Below are 17,656 nucleotides of genomic sequence, written 5' to 3' on the forward strand. Positions count from 1 at the left end.
TCAATTTTTGCCAAAATGTCTGCCTCAACTCTATAAAAAAATGTTGTATTTTACCCTTTGGTACATTGATATAGCATTTCTTGTTAATTACGTCATCTTGGATCACATACCCAACAAATCACAAACAAAACAAAATTTCGCAATATTTACAATACTACAAGGAACATTCATTTGTCAAACTTAATTGACAATGTTATACAAACTAATTTGTTCACTGAGAATTGAGTACCCAAACAAAGCACCCTATGTAATGCTGACTCACTGTCAGTGCATTGTTTGAGTGCCACTGCAAAATAACCCGCCATGGAGTCAAAGAAAGCTGTGTGTGCCAGCAGTTTGATAAAGACGCAAACCCTATTGAATTCAAGATACAACTTATGGCAAAGTACAAATATCTTACTTAAGTGGCCACCATCAACTAACCGGAACTATGTTCCTCATCACCAAAATCCAAAGTGGCGGGTAAGTCACTGTTGATGCGCTACCCTACTGATGGGAATGTCATACAAACTTAATGTAAAAAAAAAAATAAAAAAATCTCTTCAATATTTTAGATGTATGGAATAGATTGCTTTGATTTACATTATTTGCTATGGAAAAAAAATTGCCCCGGGATTTCAGATGTTTTGGTTTTCAACTGACCGTATGGAACAAATAGGAGGAGTCCAAGACATTTCTAGGGGTGTTTTTTGCCAGCATAAATAATGTACACACATTTCACATCATATGTCTTTCTGGTCTTGACACATATATGCTATATTAACAATAATTTTGATGCCTAGTTCAGGTCTCTCAAGTTCCTTCCTCAAAGGCAGGGGTCTCAAACACGTGGCCCGCAGGACACTAGTTTGAGGCCGCCGCCTTGTGATGAAAGTTTAATGTTAGTGCTAAGTTTGATATGGATGCTGTATGGTATCATGTACCCAGAAAAAATTATTACGTTTGATTAATGTTCATGTTAAAGGTTAAATAACTGTTAATAGTTATCCTCCCTATCCGTGTGGAAGTGGTAAGTTTTTGGCTATTTAAGTTTAAAGGAAATAACTTGAAGGCTACCGTTTAGGTCGCTAGCTCTCTAGTTTGCGAGTTAGCATGTGTCTCAAGACCCTGCAGTTGCGCAATATGTTGTAAATAAAAAGAGTATAAATGTGACTATAGTCGTGTTTTGTCATGTCTACAGGGCTCTAATAATGCTTTGTTCATTTTAATCGGAAAAAAATTATTTTTCTACCCACCAACTATATGTGGTTTCTTAACTTTTTATTATTTGCTGTTTTATTATTATTATTATATTTATTTATTACTGATTGATTGATTTTCTTTATTCTTGATTTGTTGATTTATTTTGTGTAGAAAAATAAAAAGTAAGATATTTGAGAACAGTGGAATGTTTTATCAGAGCTTTTCTTGTAGAAAATCGAAACCAAAGCAAAGTTTTTTTTTTAATTTTTCTGTTTTTTTCTGTTGCTCTGACCCTAGCTCCAGTGGCCCCCCAAGTAAATTGAGTTTGAGACCCCTGCTCAAAGGCATCCCATAGTAAGCTGAAGGCCTTGGTTAGATGGAGATTTCAGATGTGGTCTAGCGCTAGCCCACATTTCATTAATTAAAAGATGTGTCTCAATACTTTCAATAATGTTGTGTGAATGTCAGGAATGCACACCGACGGGGATCGAGTGCGGTTGCTAAAAGGCTTCTTGTTTCCTTCTTACGTCAATGCCTCATGGCCTTTCTTGTCTTCTTGAGCTCCATTTTCCCCTCCCTAATTCCCACCAACCTTCCCCTGTCTCCCTTGAGGGTCAGTGACATGCAGGGTATTGTGCATTAGTGTGAGTAGCAGTGCACTACAAGCAGGATGTTACTGCCATGAAGAGGAATCCCATCTGCTGGAGAAGATGTGGTAACTGGCCACAAGAAGGGAATGGGAAAATTCCGCTGCGATATTCCATGCAATCCAAAAACCAACACAAGATGCAAGGAGCGAGGCAAGATAGATACCGCGTGTCATTAGCGTCGGGCCTCTCAATTCATTTTGGACGCAGAAAGCTAGCAAATAGGGAGTAAGATCATTTATGACCAGTAATTTATTTACAGTAACGCACATTTAGGTCTGATTTTTACCCTTTGTAATTATTTGACAAGAACGGGTGATCCTCTGTGCAGTACGACTTGCATGGAGCAACGGGACCAAAGAGCAGGGAGACTATACAAATGTCTTTACTGAAAAAAAAAAAAAAAAAAAATCTGTCCCCTGTGGGGGCATGATAGAAAATAAATTGAGAAGTACTGTACTACAGAAATTATGTTTATGCAACTTTTCCCAAACTAGTTTGAGGATTTAAAAATTTTTTTTTTAATTCTTCCCAAGAGCCATCACCACCCTGAACTCAGACATACAACATACCCGGTTATTAGCATAATGCAAATGTGCAATATTTCCATCACTGCCTCTGTTACTATCTCAATCATATTTATTTATTTAAAAACCCAATACAATACTTTACTCACCTGTATGCACCAGTCATTATTTGCACTATGACCCATTTATCAATGCACTAAAAATTAATATATCTGCAATATGTCTGCTCCTGCATATGCTCCTGTGCAATACCATGTGTATATTTTGGATGTCTTGTATATATCTTGGATATAGCTTGTTAAATTGTCTTTTTTACTCTACTTTTATATACTTTTTTTTTTAAACTTGACTACTGCACTGAAAGGAGAAGCTCTCCAATTTTGTTGTACATCTTGTATAATGACAATAAAGGCCATTCCATTCCATTCCAAATTGTGAATGAGATTCAGTAATTTCACCCCTGACTTGTAGGACCACCAAAATCACCTTAGACATCAATAACCCCTCCTTGTTATACCACAGCATATAAATTCACCTGTAGAAGGTGTTGTATTGTCATATTCAATGCTAAATGTACTCCAGCACATTTCTCCAAAGTAAATGCTGTAGTGTAACCAGCAGGCAGGAAGTAAGGAATCAGTGAGGTTTTAGCATTGATATTCCCATAAAAATTCCTAAAAATTCCCCATGGTGATGGGGCGGGATCTGTCTATGGTGTACCCCACCTGTCTCCAGCATACCCCGGCGACCCTAGTGAGTATAATGAATGAATTATTTTCCCAAATAAGTGTCGTAGTATAACCACCAGGAGACATCTAGTGGATTGAATTGAAAATGACAATACAATATAAATATTGTACAATATCCCAAATGCCCCCCCTCCCCAATTTTACAAAAGTGAGGTGATTTTGGTGGCACTACACATCAAAGAAGTGAAATAGGATTTAAAAGCACATGTTCCCAAACTATGTTTTGGAGTGCAACCAGGAGGAGGTCAATGTCTGAGCTTATTTCATCACAAATGATAATCCCATTAAAAACTCCCCAACATTATATAAAAGCCCTTTTCACCAAATGCTATTCCCACCATCTCTAAAAAAAAGTCTCCAAAATTATGTACATTTTCCAAAGTAATTGCCGTAGTTTTAGCTTAGTTTAGTTTATTTTATTCTTATGAATCCCTATTAGTCACTTCCTCGGCAGCGACTATTCTTCCTGGGTTACAATAGAAATCTATTATGTACAAAGATCTGTTTTTGTATTTATTCATTGTATGAAGTCAAAAGGCACAAAAAATACACAAAAATCTACTACACTTCTGCTGTGCAGGCGAATTCAGCTATTTGTTTACAAGAACTTCCTGTATACAAGAAATACTAAAAATGAGGCAAAAGCCCATAACGGAGTAGAAAAAAAACAAACAAATCTAAATATTAGTTAGAGTGCAAAATATTCTTTCTATGCAATACTTTTCCAGAAACCAAGTGTACTGCTGAATGAGACCAGATGCTGTGGGAGTCTATTCAGGCGTTCCAGTAGTATCGCCACTCAGATGTAATTAACGTCTGAGGTGAGTTTGGTGGCAATACACCAATTTCACAGAGTGTAATTATTGAATGATCCATTGTTTCTTTCTGGTATTACATTACATTTGCATATCGGCATATCGGCATATCGGCATATCAGCATATCGGCATATCGGCATATCGTCCCTGCGCTCTGGTCTGGTTGCTGGCCGCTGATAACGATCAATGTAAGTCATACTGCACAAAAGAGTCCTCATGTTGTAGCTCGTTGGAAAAAGGTATGGTTTGCGGTCTAACACGGGAGTTATTGATCCAGGGAGTTTGAATTTGTGAATATATTTCGAACTTTACCGCCGTAGGTAACAATATCTGAGAGAGCGCCAAAGAACAGGAGGGAGAGACAGATGAGGGTTTTTTTCGGAGAGCGCTTGACTCTGCTCCTTGCTACTGCTGTTTGGTCAGTGTTGCTAGGCAACAGAGCAGCTCTTGTAGATAGAGAGGTACATGACGAGTCATCATTTCTGCCTGCAGCAAAGAGAACGAGCGCACACACACACACACACACACACACACACACAGAATCATGTGTCAGTCCCAGGTGACACAAGCTTGAAGTGTAAGGTTTGGTAACAAGCCCACTCCATCCTCCGTGCATGTGTGTGTGTGTGTGTGTGTGTGTGTGTGTGTGTGTGTGTGTGTGTGTATGTTTGTGCTGGCCGTGACTCACTCAAGCAAGACACTCAACATAGTTCATCCTGCATCACAATACAACAACTCAAACAAATATTAGCTTTAAATAGAGAACGTGGAGATGTTCTGTATCAGAGCAGGTGACAGTACAACACATCAATGTGAGTTTATGCAAAACTCACACTGTGTTCCATATATGAAACATATTTCCACCATGGAAATCAACATTCTGTTCCCACCTGGAAAGTCCTTGTCATGTAATAAGAAATTCTTTGGAACAACCATTTTTTTTAGCCAAAACACTATTTTGCATGTCAAAAGCTAATTTTCTTTTAGCTTATAGGTTTGTACCAACATTTGATGTCATCAAGTGCAGTTATTAACTAACACTAATAGATATGTTTTTTCGGGGCCGGTATCAATGTTGATTTTTGATCATCAATATTTGGAGGAGGGCGGCACGGCGGACAAGTGGTTAGCGCGCAGACCTTACAGCTAGGAGACCAGGGTTCAATTCCACCCTCGGCCATCTCTGTGTGGAGTTTGCATGTTCTCCCCGTGCATGGAGCAGGGCGGCATGGTGGTCGAGTGGTTAGCGCGCAGACCTCACAACTAGGAGGTTCAATTCCACCCTCGGTCATCTCTGTGTGGAGTTGCATGTTGCAACCTAGCAAACATGCTAGGTTATTTGGTGACTCCAAATTGTCCATAGGTATGAATGTGAGTGTGAATGGTTGTTTGTCTATATGTGCCCTGTGATTGGCTGGCGACCAGTCCAGGGTGTACCCCTCTGTGACCAGGGTTCACAATTCCACCCTCGGCCATCTCTGTGTGGAGTTTGCATGTTCTCCCCGTGCATGCGTGGGTTTTCTCCGGGTACTCCGGTTTCCTCCCACATTCCAAAAACATGCTAGGTTAATTGGCGACTCCAAATTGTCCATAGGTATGAATGTGAGTGTGAATGGTTGTTTGTCTATATGTGCCCTGTGATTGGCTGGCGACCAGTCCAGGGTGTACCCCGCCTCTCGCCCGAAGACAGCTGGGATAGGCTCCAGCACCCCCGCGACCCTCGTGAGGAAAAGCAGTAGAAAATGAAGAATGAATATTTGCTGTGAAAGTGAAAATATTGGTGACAAAATTTTTCATTAATTAATTCATTCTCTACCGCTTTTTCCTCACGAGGGTCGCGGGGGTGCTGGAGCCTATCCCAGCTGTCTTGGGACGAGAGGCGGAGTACACCCTGGACTGGTCGCCAGCCAATCACAGGGCACATATAGACAAACAACCATTCACACTCACATGTGACAAAATTTTGAATAATATAAACACCAACTTTTGACTTACGTCATCTCAAATTATTTTTTGCTTATTCCATGCAGTGCAATTCGTCAGAATACAGTAATGAGCAGACACTTACTTGGTTGCAATTTACACACATAATAAACATGATTAAAGGATTCACTGGCCGGAGTCTGTCTGTAGTGTCCCAACACTACCACTCTTCACAGAGACTGAATCACCAATGTGTCGATGCTTTGTTTGTTGGGCACTCAATTCCTAGTTAGGGCTAGTTTGGTACGTAGGTGCGATGTTAGGCCATACAATAACCAAGACAGTGTACTAAAAGACCAAGAAAGGACTCCTATGAAAACCGAGGTGCCACTGTACATTTTAACAGGACACTAGAAGGAAAACACACAAATAAAATACATATTGCATCACACATGTAAGCATGAGAAACTGCAAAATGAAAATAAAGGATGCCCCCCTTGAGGTTTTGAATCTCAGTTGGAGCATCTATTCCCCACAAAAATACTTTAAATTGTCCACAGGTGTGAGTGCGAGTATGAATGGTTATTTGTGTATATAGTATGTGTCCTGTGATTGACAGGTGATCAGTCCAGGTTGTCCCCACCTTTCATCCAAAGTAAGCTTGGATAGTCTCCAGCTCACCCATGACTCTAATGAGGACAAGTGGTATCGAAAATTAATTCATTAATCAACCTAACTTTCACAAAGAGTGCACATATTTAAACTACCGAGAGGATTTATAGTTATTCACAAAAAATGTAAACTTATCCTTAAATTAAGAGCCATAACCATCTGCCTTTTAAGTTTCCAGATGTTCCTATAAAGTATATAGGAATGTACATTTCAAGGACTTCACATTCTTGCCCCTCGTTGCTTTGGCCCAGCATGCAAGGAACACAAAGCTCGGTGACTTCCTAAATGACCGTTCAAGCTTGTTATTCCACTGGCTGCCAAAAAAACATTACACGCTCATGACTATGCCTCCGTTTATAGAATTCCTTCATATGAAAAATCAGCCAAGTACAACAGCAATGTTAAGAGCTTTAGGCATGGTGGTACAGAGGTAGGGTAATGATTTTTTTTTTTTTTTTTTATAAATGGGGAGGGGGGGCATTCCGGCACACATACTCTTGGGCAGGACACTGTACGGCTTTCTTCTTCTACACGCTGCATGCAGGGTGTTGTGAGCCACAAAATTCCATAACAGACTCAATGACATTGCAACAAGGCACATGACGTGTTTCCCAATAGCGTGCTGTGATGTTGTGATGTTTACAAACAATATTTCATGTGTTTTTGTTTTTTTAAGACAGCCTCTGAAAAACTTTGGTCTTTTTAAAAAAAAAAAAAATCTGAGGAATCTTTTGTCCATCATCCACAATCCTTATGTGAGACCTGAACACACGTCTTTGCCTTTTCTGTGTGTAAAGATGGAGGAACAGAGGACGCACCAACTCCACCATATAAAGCCTTCTGATAAAACCGCCAACAATGCTCCATGTAAATAATGAGACTTGCACTGTCTTAACCAACCTGTAGCAACATTGTTTTTATTATTGTTATTAACATTCATTCATTCATTTTCTACCGCTTCTCCTCACGAGGGTCGCGGGGGTGCTGGAGCCTATCCCAGCTGTCTTCGGGCGGGGTACATCCTGGACTGGTCGCCAGGGCACATATAGACAAACAACCATTCACACTCACATTCATACCTATGGACAATTTGGAGTGGCCAATTAACCTAGCATGTTTTTGGAATGTGGGAGGAAACCGGAGTACCCGGAGAAAACCCACGCATGCACGGGGAGAACATGCAAACTCCACACAGAGATGGCCGAGGGTGGAATTGAACCCTGGTCTCCTAGCTGTGAGGTCTGTGCGCTAACCACTAGACCGCCGTGCAGCCCCATTGTTATGCAAAAAAAATATGTTACTTGCGTAGTGATATCTTGCCACACACCACCGGCTAACTACTCACCACACGCACTCTCACAGCGCGCCAGCACATCAGCGCATCAGCGCCACACTAACAATGCTTCAGGCAACTAATAAAAGTAAGGAGTAGAGATGTTCCGATCAGGTTTTTATGCTGTCGATTCCGATTCCGATCATCCATGAGTGTGGAAAAGTTAACACTAGGTGCAGCGTTCTAGATGGAAGCTGAAAATATGGCAAAATACTACATACAACGTGTGTTACTACATGGTCGCAGCATGGATATACAGTAAACCTCGGATATATCGGATTCAATTGTTCCCACTGGTTTTGTCCGATATAAGCGAAATCCGTTATATGCGTATACCGGAAAATGTCCGTTTAACGCATATATCGAATTTATATCCGGTATATGCGTAAATGGGATTTTATCCGTTATAAAAAGGCACTTCCTTGACTATGTTTCCAATGTACCTGGACTGGGCAATGAAAAGAGACGTAAGGTAATGAGAATTGAACTTTATTGGACTCTGAGCATAACAAATTGTTAATTAAGCTAGGCCCTGTTACGCCCGTCAGGCCTACGTTATTTCCAATAGTGAGGTTAAGATCTCATTCACTGCTGTGCTAGTATTATTGACGTCACTCACTTTTATATTTGTCCTAAATCTGGAGCCAGGAGAAAGACAATAGCCAGTGACATCAACAAGATTAGCATAACGATGCGGCCATCCGATATATGCCAGGGAAATTTAATGGAAATGCATTGGAACGGGACTGGAGATTTTGTCCGAAATAGGCGAAATCCGTTATAAAAAATCCGATATATGCAATGAATTTTTATTGGAAATGCATTACAGAAAAATCGGTTCTTTTTTATCTGTCCGTTGTGAGCGAATTTCCGATATATCCGAGTCCGATATAGCCGAGGTTTACTGTACAACCATAAAAGTTTGTTGGAGGTTTTTGGAGCTGTTTAAACAGTGAAATAGGTGTGTCCCATTACATGCATTCATGAGCTGCCTCTTTCTAGCCGTTTTTTATATCTTCAGAAAGCACAGAAAAGACAATCGCTCACAGAAAGAAATTGTGGAGGATGGGCAAAATTCCGCCCCCCAAAAGTGCAGTTTTCCTGTGTTAAAATGTGTCAAATTTCCCCCATGAGAGTGGTTTTCATTTGGTTACTCTGTGCTTTAACAATGTCATTCCCGCCAAGCAGCAAGGCTCGTCACAATCAATGAACATTTTAAAAGCATTCCCAGTACGGGTGCTTCAAATGAAATAAATGTTAGCTTGTTTGCAATAATGGCAGGCTCATCAGCAAAACTACACAAATTTATTTCCCATGACTGCTGCTCAAAAATGGTATGATACTTATACTTATATAAATTCATCCCATCATCTCTTTTTCCCCTGTCTGATACCTGATCAGTAGCCATTGCAAACCGGCCATTGATTTCATTTGCAGCCAACAATGCTCACACATATGCACACACACACACACACACACACACACACACACACACACACACACACACACACAGACACATAAAGCAAACACAATTTTGTTGAAAGGTTGAATAAGAAAAGGGTAGTACTTACTACAAAACTACTGTTAACTTTTTCTAAAATTCGTTTTTCGTTTAGTGCCATTGCTTCACCTTTTCTTTTCTTCACTCGTTTCTTTTCCAGCTTTTTACAGGCGTACATCTTACCGGTGGCGCGTACTTGGCAGGCACAAACCTGGAAAAACAAGTAGCGAGTACACATGAACAAACATGATTTGATGTCAAGGAGTAACCAACGGAAGTTAACGTCAGATCACAGGATTTTCCACCCTTCCATCAAGTAAGGTGCTGAATTAACTCTTAAAAGTTGTGTACATTTCAAAGAGCGCCGTGTAGGCTTACATGCCGCTATATCACAGTAAACATTCTTTAACCCGGTGACACTCACCTCGCCAAATCCACCTTTTCCTAGTACTCTATAATGTCTGAAGGTATTTTTGGTTACTGGTTGCCTGGAATGGAAAGACAAGAAGAAAGCCAGATAAGATAAAAATGCATAAAATAACTAAAAAGGTCACATTTAGCACATAACATATGAAGGTGCATACTGAGTACTGTAAATTCAGGACTACGCTGAACTGAATATAAGAAAAATACATTTATGCATATACAGGCCATATCTATAAGCCGTAGGTGTCCATGTTGTAACATAAAGACACACTATAAACCTTGCAATCCTACCTACAATCTGTACCTGAGCTCCGAAGAGCGAGATGTGAGATGTTTATTTTTCATTGTTAAAAAGTTGCCGTGGTCTAACCAGTCCATGCAGAAACGGTAGTACTGTAATTCTACACTTGATCAAACTTACTTAAGATCTGTCAGATCAAAACATGATTGATGCAAAAGACTTTCAAAAGTGATCTTGGTGTCTTAGTGTCACCTCCCTTCCTGAATCTGCACTCTAAGCATCATGGGAACTGCAGTTATTTAACCATAAATTAGCTGAATAACTCTTTAAGCAGCAGGGTTCAAAGCATGTAAAAAAAAGAATTTACGGTAAGGCTATAGTATATGATTAATCCACACTGCTTCATTTACCAAAAGAAATGCAAATTATCATTATGTATGAAACATTTGCACAGAATTATGAAAAGCAAACCCTCGTGTTTGGGTGTGATTAATATTTATTGTGTCATTCAGCTAAAAAAAAAATATTGGACTTGTCCTTAAAGTAGATCAGGGGTCTCAAACACGCGGCCCGCGGGCCAAATGTGGCCCGCAGGACACTAGTTTGAGGCCCCCGCCTTGATATGAAAGTTTAATGTTAGTGCGGCCCGCGCAAGTTTGATATGGATGCTGTATGGTATCATGTACCCAGAAAAAATTATTACGTTTGATTAATGTTCATGTTAAAGGTTAAATAACTGTTAATAGTTGACCTCCCTATCCGTGTGGAAGTGGTACTTTTTTGGCTATTTAAGTTTAAAGGAAATGACTTGAAGGTTACCGTTTAGGTCGCTAGCTCTCTAGTTTGTGAGTTAGCATGTGTCTCAAGACCCTGCAGTTGCGCAATATGTTGTAAATAAAAAAAGTATAAATGTGACTATAGCCTTGTAGCCTTTAGCCTGGTCATCTGTCAAGGCATTTCACCAAGCTCTAAGTTCTCCAAGTTGTAATTCCAGTAACGACTTACAATAATAGATAAACCTTGCTGCAAGTTCTGAGGCTGTTGCAGCTCAACGCTTAAAAAAATATCAGTGAAACATAAAGACATAAACCCATAAAAACGTTGGTTCATGTCAGTGGTATGTGTATTTGATACAACTTCAGCCTCATTTGTGTTAATAAACAATAAAAAATGTGTGATGCTGTAAAAACCAACAACATAATATCCTGCTACACAACAACACTGTACGTCCAACTGCTCACCTCTCCAACCATTTCCACTGCAGGAAGCGAGAGAAGTACATGGACTCCTGGTAGGACGAAAAGGGAGCTCCGCTTAGATAATCACGAACTATTCTGGGGGAGAGACAGAAAGTTTTTTCATCATTTTATGTATGTACAATAACATGCATGTTGGGTTACTTGCCGACTCAAAACTGTCCATAGGTATGAATGTATGAATGAGTGTGAATGGTTGTTTGTCTATATGTGCCCTGTGATTGGCTGGCGACCAGTCCAGGGTGTATGAAGACAACTGGGATAGGCTCCAGCACGCCCACAACCTTCATGAGGATAAGCGGTAGAAAATGAATGAATGTTACGTCACTTTCTGAACTACAACAAAATAAGTATTGTGTACAATTTTTGATAGAGCCCCCCCCGGTAGGGTCGTGGGCAACCGTCAGAGGGGACACGAGAGGCTTTCATTTCAATGCAATACCAACCAATGTACAAATTTATAGTACTCAATATGCAATTTGACTGTTTAATGCGCCTGTATGCTCTCCATTTTGGTTTCATTTTTAAGTTCTGTTTGTGCAGTACAGATAAATGCATAAATAATATCAGTTTCTGTCCCGGCGGCACGGCGGTCTAGTGGTTAGCGCGCAGACCTCACAGCTAGGAGACCAAGGGTTCAATTCCACCCTCGGGTATCTCTGTGTGGAGTTTGCATGTTCTCCCCGTGCATGCGTGGGTTTTCTCCGGGTACTCCGGTTTCCTCCCACATTCCAAAAACATGCTAGGTTAATTAGCGACTCCAAATTGTCCATAGGTATGAATGTGAGTGTGAATGGTTGTTTGTCTATATGTGCCCTGGGATTGGCTGGCGACCAGTCCAGGGTGTACCCCGCCTCTCGCCCGAAGACAGCTGGGATAGGCTCCAGCACCCCCGCGACCCTCGTGAGGAAAAGCGGTAGAAAATGAATGAATGAATGAATGAGTTTCTGTCCCTTGGGGTGGGGGGCATGACAGAAAATAACTGAGAAGCACTGCTCTATGCCTAGTTCAAATATTTAAGTAGTTTGTTAAATAATTTTATACTTCAAAAGGTGGAAAAAACAAAACCTTCTGGAAGATGTCAGTTATCACTACGAGTTATGAGAATATGACTCAGTGACCTGACCCTGAACATCTCATGTTTGTGATGTCTTCATCTGCTTTGACTACATGGTGATAAAAACAACAATAGGGTCAAGCTAATTTGAATAGTGCTCCTTGTTAAAAAAAGAAATGACCATATTTTTTTTAAACCATCTGAAGTGCCTCATATTCCAAAAATATGATAAAAAGTCAAATTTGCCAAAAAGACTTTCCTTGGCATATTTTAGGATGACTTCATAGCTCAAGATGTGGGGGAAACTGTGGCTGTTTTTCGCTAAAAATCAAAACAATGGTTGAGAGTTTCCACAAAACGGGCACCCGGTGCTCTGTAAAAGCAAATACAGTTATGTCATCCCAGAATATAATTTCATATGTTCTTAACGGCAGCGTCATCTGTTCTTGGCAGAACCTAAGCTTTTTGAGTCTGACATTAATCGGGTATGATCTGCTCATTAACCCCATTGAGTTAAAAGTGCAGTTCAGTCAAGTTCAGTCATTACAACTCAATTATCAGGTGAATGAATATGATTTTGTCTTAGGGGTTACAATTGTTCACAGACTCCTAAAGCGGGAGGAGTTGAGCACAGCCTGGCTTGGGGTTAAGCCCGTGACGGACACCACTGGGAGCAGAAATAAACACAGTTACAATATGGCTATTGTTTGGACAAAGGCTAAGAGAGAGGGAAAAGAATGAAGGAAAAATGAAATCAGCAGACATGTTTAAATGGCCCATACGGAAGCGCATACGCTTGTCTGTTCCGCAGCAATTCAGGAAAACCCATGAGAGAACTCATGCACTGTGGTCGGCAACGGTTGTGGAAACGTCACTTTTCCACGTGCAGTACCATGCTTTCCTTTTAGGCTTTCCCTCAGGAAAAAAAAGAAATACTGAGAAAGAATGATGTATCGGAATAACAGAATTAAAGACAAGGTTCCACAAGGAAATATAAATAGTTATGGAAGACTATAAATAGTAAGGAAGGGGTGATGCACCAAGCATAAGTTGTCCCAATGTTTCTACAATGCTAACATCCTTAACGCTTGTTTTTGAGTTTAAGGTGGAGTTCATGCTGAGTTTACAAACAGTGTTTATGTTTACAGTGCAGGTGGTCCTCCCAGACAATACAATAATTACATGAAGTAGCAAGACTGGCAAGTCCCAGGCAAGTCTGAAATGATAACCTCCTCTTCTCCTCCCAGATCTACTTGCAACAGTGCAAGGAAATCATGACACCTCCAACATTCATTCACGACAGTCGAGGGGTTGGGGCAAATAGAGCGGCCAATATTGGTGGCCGTTTCTCCTCTGTCAGTGCTTTTTGCATGATGTTCATTTTCGTTTCAATGCATGGCTTTCCTTTTCTTTGGCACACAGCCGCTTGGGAGACATAATCAAGCCCAAAACATTATTCATTCATTCATTCATTTCTACCGCTTTTTCCTCACGAGGGTCGCGGGGGGTGCTGGAGCCTATCCCAGCCGTCCTCGGGCGAGAGGCGGGGTACACCCTGGAGTGGTCGCCAGCCAATCACAGGGCACATATAGACAAACAACCATTCACACTCACATTCATACCTATGGACAATTTGGAGTTGCCAATTAACCTAGCATGTTTTTGGAATGTGGGAGGAAACCGGAGTACCCGGAGAAAACCCACGCATGCACTCCACACTCAAACTCCACACAGAGATGGCCGAGGGTGGAATTGAACCCTGGTCTCCTAGCTGTGAGGTCTGTGAGGTCCACCGCCCAAAACATTAATTAAAAAAAAAAAATTCTTCCAAACTGTCTTGCCACGAGGGTGCAAACACTACATTATCGTGCTGTGTCGCGTAATCTTCACGTCCTTTAAATAGTTCTAGTGACTGTTGTGTTTGCAGACCAGACCACTCAACCGCTGATGTGACTTCCTGTCTGTTCCCTATGGGAAGATATTTACAGCAACACAAGGCTTATTTATGTCTTACTTAATTATGTCTAATCTATTGGTTAATACGGGGAGCACAGCGACCGAGTGGTTAGCGTGCACGCCACACAGCTTGGAGACTGGAGTTCGATTCCACTCCTCTGTGGAGTTTGCATGTTCTCCCCGTGTGTGGGTTTTTTCCAGGTACAGTGTACCCCCGAAGATCGCTGGGATGGGCTTCAGCATGTCTAAAACCCTCGTGAGGACATGCGGTATAGAAAATGATTGATTACATGGGTCTTATTTAATGTCTGGAGGGTTCGGATTTGTTAAAACCCGTATTTAGAAGGTCATAATCTGGTTTTGTATGCTCAAACAACAAAAAAATCATAAATCCTATTAAAATAGGAATCCTATTTTGATGGAAATGGACTTATGGTCGGGTCTGGAACCGATAAACAAGCGATTACTGAGCAAGAATAACAGACAAAAATGTACGTCACTTCCTACCAAGTCAGTTCACTCAATGCAAAAACATACTTAACATGATAATGGAATTTTTTGTTATCATACAAACCATTTGAGTGGTTAGCGCGCAGACCTCGCAGCTAGGAGACCAGGGTTCAATTCCACCCTCGGCCATCTCTGTGTGGAGTTTGCATGTTCTCCCCGTGCATGCGTGGGTTTTCTCCGGGTACTCCGGTTTCCTCCCACATTCCAATAACATGCTAGGTTAATTGGCCACTCCAAATTGTCCATAGGTATGAATGTGAGTGTGAATGGTTGTTTGCCTATATGTGCCCTGTGATTGGCTGGCGGCCTCTTGCCCAAAGACAGTTGGGATAGGCTCCAGCACCCCCTGCGACCCTCGTGAGGAAAAAGCGATGAAAAATGAATGAATGAATACAAACTATTTTGCATATTTTAATATAATGGTGTATAAATGGGGGTAAGTGAAAGATGAGTGTGACAAATGCAAAACTAAGACATGGAATGAGAGTTCAGTCTTATAATCCCTGGTCTGTTTGCTCCTCCAGGCTTGCAACGACGGCAGCAGAAACACCTGCGAGTGTGAGTGTCTGTGTGTGTGCACGCTCAAGTGCATGTGTGTGAATACTGAGGCCGCAGTTGTTTTCATGCCAGCCATCCGGATGATCTCCTTGCCCAATGAACTTTTTTTTTTCTCCCCCCTTTTCAAATCACTTTTTTCGTCTGTAAGTCTTTACACTTGTTTGCAAGCGTGTATGTGTGTAAAACTGCACACCAGGTGCCAGCTGTCTCATCGTCACCAGTGACAGGATGCACATAGCACAGTGTGCAAACACGGTCGAAGAGAGAGGTTCTTTTGGTGCCACTAAGCTGTGACGAGCCACACTTGTCATAAAGAAAACCTCTAACAAATGTGTCTTTCATTACAAGCGGCGATGCGTTCTAAGAGAGGTTGTTCATTTAGACCAGGGGTCAGCAACCCCTGGCTCCAGAGCCGCATGTGGCTCTTCAGCCACTTTGTTGTGGCTCCCTTCACAACGCTCAAGTATTTTTTTAAAATACCCTAATGGGAAAAAATATGCATTTTTTAATGAGTTTTTTTTTTTAAATCTGACTTTCTGTGAGACCCTGAATGAATTGAAGTGAATGAGTTCTGACTCGTGATTGGATGAGCTCAAAGAGCTCACATGTGACGAGAAGCAACAATTTGGTGTAAAAATTTGGCGTTAAAACTGATTCAAACTTTCAAAAGTTTATAAGATATTGTTTTTAAATGATGTTTTGCGGCTCCTATCTGTTTTCCTTTAGTAAGCGTGTGGGTAAAATGGCTCTTTTGATAATAAAGGTTGCCGACCCCTGATTTAGACCCATGCAGTTCCAGTCAAAATGGTCGTATGTGTGGAGAAGATGAGACTTACTTGGTGCAGTCGTTGAAGAGCTCCTTACAAGGACTCTGTTCTAGTCTCTCCCGGCACCCAGCGACCACATCTTGGGGTATGTCGGGCAGATGGGCCGCCGACTGAAAGAGATGATATAAAGATAGATCAAAACAGGGTATCAAAGGTATCAAAGTTACACATATGGCCCACTGTTTCAAGAGTGTGCGTTACCCCATTATTGAAGTAAGTGTCTAAAACATTCAATCCGCAGTCCCGCCGCTTCTCATCAGGAGCTAGCTGGTACATGGCCTGTCAGGAGAACAGGAGGAACATATTCAATACCGCTACAGATAGGAGGAATTCTTAAACACAGATAAAAGTGAGGAAATGCATATTGATTTCATAAATCAAATCAACTTTATTTGTAGAGCACTTTTCCTGCAAAGACATGCAACACAAAGTGCTTTACAGAATTAAAAACAATTACCACAATTAAAAGGAAAAACAATTACTAAGAAAGCCCCTCCCTCCCATCCTCCATACTAGACACACACACACACAATCACACACAGAGGAGCCGCAGGCCGTGCCATCGGGGGACCAGCACCCGGGCCCCCCGACTCCGACAAACGAGCGGACCCCCACATTAAAAGGGAGGAACCCCCAGCCGGCCGGGTCGAAGGGACCCAAGGATGGCACCCCCTCAGCAGACCCGACACAGCCCCCAGTGTGGAGGACCCCCCCCTGAGGAAATACTGGAGTTAAAAGCTAAAGACTAAGAGCATAAAATAGGACTAAAAAGATAAAAACATAACACTGGAGTTAAAAGCTGAAGACTAAGAGCATAAAATAGGACTAAAAAGATAAAAACATAACACTGGAGTTAAAAGCTGAAGACTAAGAGCATAAAATAGGACTAAAAAGATAAAACCATGAGAAAAGTTTAAAAATATGAGTTCAAAGCCTGATTAAAAAGGTGTGTCTTTAATCTTTTTTTAACAATATCAACAGTCTCCGCAGTCCTGAGGCTCTCCGGCAGGCTGTTCCACAGGTGGGGGCTATAGTGGCTAAATGCTGCCTCACCGTGGGTTTTTGTTCTGGGTTTTGGTATTGTAATATTGAAATATAATGGTTTTACAGCGGCACACTCAGGTACACTCGCACAGCTTTTTTTTTTTTTTTTTTTTGGGGGGGGGGGGGGGGGGGGGTGTTTGTTTTTAAGTATAGTTCATGTCTCCAGCACATGCTGTACAGTAGTTTATGAACGAAACCATGATCTGTTGTTTTTCCCGCAACAGGGTGTTCATGCATAATGGGCAAGTTCAGTGCTTCTCAAATAGTCAAATAGTGTGGTGGACCCCCCCCCCCCTCCCCTCGGGGATGATGCAATGAACTGCCACGGGGATCGTGAGAAGCAGGGAATACTTTCACACTTCTGGCCTTCGCATTAAAACTCTGCACATTACATCTTGTCTGACTACACTGAACAATAGTCACCGAAAAAA

The 17,656-nt window shown here is 41.3% G+C and overlaps 1 protein-coding gene across 3 annotated transcripts in view; it reads right to left on the reverse strand.

Annotated features, from left to right (window-relative positions):
• The window catches only part of grk4 (G protein-coupled receptor kinase 4), a 62,370-nt gene that overhangs the window by 14,536 nt on the left and 30,178 nt on the right, over positions 1-17,656 (reverse strand). For all 3 annotated transcript variants that reach the window (XM_058065198.1, XM_058065199.1, XM_058065200.1), the window contains 5 exons: positions 16,383-16,460; positions 16,191-16,291; positions 11,259-11,351; positions 9,775-9,838; positions 9,421-9,561 (listed from right to left, as the gene is read on the reverse strand). In XM_058065198.1, coding sequence (XP_057921181.1) covers positions 9,421-9,561; positions 9,775-9,838; positions 11,259-11,351; positions 16,191-16,291; positions 16,383-16,460 — 477 coding nt within the window. The remainder of the gene's footprint in view (positions 1-9,420; positions 9,562-9,774; positions 9,839-11,258; positions 11,352-16,190; positions 16,292-16,382; positions 16,461-17,656) is intronic.

The sequence above is a fragment of the Doryrhamphus excisus genome, chromosome 1 (assembly GCF_030265055.1).
Source record: "Doryrhamphus excisus isolate RoL2022-K1 chromosome 1, RoL_Dexc_1.0, whole genome shotgun sequence".
Lineage (NCBI taxonomy): Eukaryota > Metazoa > Chordata > Actinopteri > Syngnathiformes > Syngnathidae > Doryrhamphus > Doryrhamphus excisus.